At 38.1% G+C, this 4652-nt stretch overlaps 1 protein-coding gene across 1 annotated transcript in view; it reads left to right on the forward strand.

Annotated features, from left to right (window-relative positions):
• LOC104501809 (golgin subfamily B member 1-like) overlaps window positions 1–4652 on the forward strand; it is a 24267-nt gene that overhangs the window by 12281 nt on the left and 7334 nt on the right. The window contains exons 13-14 of the mRNA XM_010145682.1: window positions 574–1029; window positions 1390–4635. Of these exons, the coding sequence (XP_010143984.1) occupies window positions 574–1029; window positions 1390–4635 (3702 nt within the window). The remainder of the gene's footprint in view (window positions 1–573; window positions 1030–1389; window positions 4636–4652) is intronic.

Below are 4652 nucleotides of genomic sequence, written 5' to 3' on the forward strand. Positions count from 1 at the left end.
GGAAAAATTGGCAGAGCAAATAAAAGCAAATGAGTATCTGAAAAAAAATATAGATGTGGTGGAGAAAGAGAAGGAACAGCTAATCAGTGAAAAAGAGAATTTGTCCAAACTCCTGGCTGTAAAAGAGAGTGAACTGTTAAAGAAAACCCAGGCTGTGGCAGAAATAGAGAACAAATTATCTGTTAGCACTGCTGAGTATGAGAAAACTCTTTTGGTACTAAACTGTGATAAAAATGCTCTGGCAAAAGAGATCAAACAACTTTCGGTACTTGCTGAGCAAAAAGAAAATTCAGTTGCAGAGCAGCTGCAGGAGAAGACAGAGGAATGCAGTGTGCTCGCTGGTCAGCTGTTGGAAAGCAAGGAACAGGCACAACAGTTGCATGAACAAATGCAAACACTTGTCATTCAGCTAAAGGATACTAGAGACAAAGAAATAAAGAACGAAGAAATGTTAAATATTAAGTTGTCTGAATGTAGTAGCCTAATGCAAGAGCTCAGCCATAGCAAGGAAAAAAATGTACTACTGCAGGAACAAATTCAAAGGGTAACTTTGGAGTTTGAAACTGCGCACAGGTCACTAGAAGAGAAGATCCTTCAGAATGATTTATTACGTAAGGAAATGGAGGAGAATAAGCTTTGTATGGTAGAGTTGCAGGGTGAAATGAAAAATCTTAAAGATGAAAAAAATAAGTTATCTCGGTTGGTAGAGGAACAAGACCTGACTGTAAAAAGTCAGGGCTCAGAACTTGAGAAGTGTCATAGGCAAATTTCTGAAAAAATGGAAGAAAGTGTGGTGTTAAATAATGAGCTGCAGCTACTAAGCAAGGAAGTGGAGGTGCTTAGGAATGAAAAGGAGAACTTCTCAAGCTTGTTGCAGGAGAAGTCGCGCGAATGTGAAGTTCTTCACTCGCAGCTGGTACAGCAGCAGTCTGAAACTACCTCAGCAAGGGAACAAGCACATACGGCAGCTCTAGAAAATGAGAAGTTGAAAGCAGACATTGAAACGGTTAATGTTATGCTCATGAAAAGGTCAGATGAAGTAGCTGCTTTAACATCACACTTGTCCCAACAAAGTCATAATATTTTAGCTCTGAAGGACCAAATTGATGGCCTGTTGCTTGAAAAAGAAAACTTAAAAGTTGTTGTGGAAGAAAAAGAAACTCTCCTTTCTGAGAAGGAGGTTTTGATTCAACAAATGACTGACAGTAAAGTGAAAGGAGAGGGGCAATATATGCAAATCATTTCAGATCTGCAAAACCAAATACAGGCCCTAGGTTTTGAAAGCAGCCAGCTTAGACATGCAGTGCAGGAAAAAGAAAATGAATGTAAGAAGCAAGCCCAAGAATTAAAGTTATTAAAAGATAAGTCTGAAGAGTCTGATGTGCTTAGGGTTCAACTGTCTGAGAATATGGAGGTTATTTCTGACCTTCAGTATCAGCTTAGAAATATCACAGAAAAATCATCCCAGTTGAATGATTCAATTGTACAGAAGGATGAATCTTTAAAACAAAAGTTAGATGAATCCATCAGTTTAAAAGCACAGCTTTCCGAGGTACAGAAATCTTCTGTTGTGCGGGAGAAACAGTTAGAGCTTTTAGCCTCAGAAGCAGGGCAATTAAAAGTACTTCTTTCAGAAAAAGAGTTAACCATCAACAACATATCATTACTCAGTGAGAATTTAAAGACAAAACTTCTAGAGAAAGAGAATGAATGTGAGGTCTTAAAAAAACAGGTGGTAGAGCTGGAGGAAGCGAAAGTTAATTTACAAAAAGAAACAGAACATCAGAAGAATGTAATAGTTGAGATGGACCGGTCTTTGTCTGAAAAGGAATCAGCTCTTACAGAAAATAAAACTCTCCTTAAAACTCTGGAGGAGAAAGCAAGGAAGGATGAAGAGAAGACAAGTTTAATGTCTCAGCTCCAAAGGCAGGTACAGGAACTAACACAAGAACTACAAAAATCTAAAGAACTAGTCCATGAGAAAGAAAAAGCCTTTTTATCTCTCCAGGAGAAAATTGAAGCACAGTATGAACTAAAAACTGAGTTGGATGGAGCTCTTGAGAAAAAAGAAGTTGTTATTGCTGGACTGCTTCATTCTTTAAAGGAGAAAGATACCAGTATAAAGCTGGCCGAGAGCAACATTGATGTTCTTTCTAGTGAGATTGAGGTTCTCAGAGAAAAATTAGAGAAAAGCAGTACAGCCATGAAAAGCCTTACTGAGGAATTACAGGAGAAGAATGAGAAGCTTGATATTAGTCAGAAGAAAATTGATTCTTTGACTGTTGAACTTGACTCTCTTAAAAACGAACACCAAAAAGCACTAGACCAAGTAAGTACATGGGGAGAAGAACTACAGCAGAAAGAACTGGCTGTGGAGTCTCTGCGTGTGCAGTGCACTGAACAGGCAGATCACATAGAATCTTTGAAATTAGAGTTGAACAATGTGAGCTCCAAATCCTCTCAAGACTGCCATGACAATGCGCTGCTAATAAGTAGTCTACAGTGTCAGGTAGAGTCTTTTGAGAAGGAAAAAAATCTGTTACAGGAAGCTGCGGATAAACTGATGGCTGAAAACACAGAACTTACTGCATCTCAAAATAGTTTGCAAAAGAAGTTGGAAGAGCTCCAAGAAATTAATGAAAAGCTAGAAACCAGTGAGAATTATTCAAGAATGCAGATAGATGCTGTCAAACTGCAGATGAAGACTGAAAATGAGAAGTTACAGATGCAGGTTAGTGCGAAGGGTGAAGAACTTTCTAAATTAGAACTTAAATTGGAAACTCTAGAACAAAGTCTACTTGAGTCAGAAACCAAATGGGTGACAGAACTCGATAGGGCAACTTTACAAAATAATAATCTTTCTGAGCAATTGAGCAGTGTAGAAAATGAAATGAAATCAAAGGATAGCAAAATGCAGTCTTTGCAGCAAGAGCTGGATCTTATAAAAGAGGAACTAACTCAAAGCTTATCTCCATTACTTAGTAGTAGGCTTCTAGGTAAAGAAAATAAGGCACAGACTTCAGATGCTGAACTGCAGCTTACTGATAGTAAAACTCAGTTGGAAAAATTTTCCGCTCTGATCACCACTATTCTGAGCAAAGAAACAGAAGAAGAACAATTACAACTGGTGCTTTTAGAAAAAGAGAAAGAAATAGCCGTCCTGAAAGACAAATTAAAAAACATGCAGTCGCTGGAGAAGCAGAAGGAGTTGCTGCATAATGATATTGAAAAGATGAAGGGCAAATACGAGTCCGAAATTGAATGTCTGTCAGAAGAAATGGCCACCGTCAAGGAAACATTATGTCAGCAGCAGTCTCTCTTGCAACAAAGGGAAGAGTCTTTTGCAGAAGTAAATAAGCAGGTTGAATTTCTTCAAGACAAGGTAAATAAATCGGAAGAAATAGTAAGAACCAGTCAAGAAAAAGTGCACCTTGAAAGTAAAAAAGTAGCAACTCTCCTTGAAGAAATGGGAAAGAAGGATGAACTCATCGAGAACTTAACTTCCCAGGTAAATCAGCAGAGGAATTTAATTTCTGGCCTAAGCCAGCAACTGAAAGAAAAGGACTGTTCTGTTACCCAGATCATGGAATCATTGTCTGATGAAATGCTGAATTTTACTGAAGAGAGAAATACTTTAAATACCAAACTGCAAGACCTTGAAGCTGTTCATCATAGTTCTTTAGGAGAACTCAACCGAGTGTTGCAGGAACTTGAGGATTGTAAGAAAGAGCTGGAACACAGTCAGGTTACATTAAGTAGCAGAGAAGCTGTGTTTAAAGATTTAATGAATGAAAAAGAGGAGATGCAGTTTAATCTTGAGAAGATGGGTAAGGAGAAAGAGAATCTGAAAAAGAAACTTCAAGCAGCCTTGATAATAAGAAGAGATCTAATGCAAAAAGTTGGAAAACTAGAAAAGAGTGGACAGGAAGAAATAGAAAAAGAGCAAAAAAAAGCAGAGGAGTTGTTGAAGAAAGTTAATGAGTTAACAGACAAGCTGAAACTAGTTGAAGTACAAAACAAAGATTTTGAGTCTCATCTTGGAACTTTGAAGCAACAGCTTTTAGAAAAAGATGCCAAAATAAATGATTTGACTGAAATTTTGTCTGCAAAAGCCTCTTACTTAAAGGAACTGCAGGACAACATTGCAGAACTAAATGATGTCCTTGCCGAAAAACAAAATACCTGTGAGCAGAACCTAAGATCTTTAGAGGAGAAGGACTGCAGGCTCGCTCACATGCAATCTGTGCTTGAGGACAAAGCAAGTGCATATGAAGAGGAACGTTCTCAGCTGCTCCTAGCTCTTGAAAAGATAGAGTCTGAACTTAAGAAGAAGGATGAATTGTTGGAAAATTCCACTTCAGAAGAGCCCAGTTTAAGCGCTGGGAACAAGAAGAAGTGTCTGGACCCCAACAATGACATTAATGTCATGAATCAATTAAAAAAAGAAAAAGAAGCCTTAGAGAGGGAGCTTTTGGTCAGGAAAGAAGATACAGAAAAGTTTCAGAAAGAAAGGGAAGAGCACGCTAAACTTGCAGCAGATTTTGATGAACAAAAGACCCAGCTTGAGAATCTCAAGCAAGAACATAAAGCACTCTGGGAGGTTCTTCAAACAAAATGTAACACTCAGTTTGAAAAGTACCCTCTAGGGAAAG

The sequence above is a fragment of the Buceros rhinoceros genome, unplaced genomic scaffold (genome assembly GCF_000710305.1).
Source record: "Buceros rhinoceros silvestris isolate BGI_N320 unplaced genomic scaffold, ASM71030v1 scaffold6211, whole genome shotgun sequence".
NCBI classification, from domain to species: Eukaryota; Metazoa; Chordata; class Aves; order Bucerotiformes; family Bucerotidae; genus Buceros; species Buceros rhinoceros.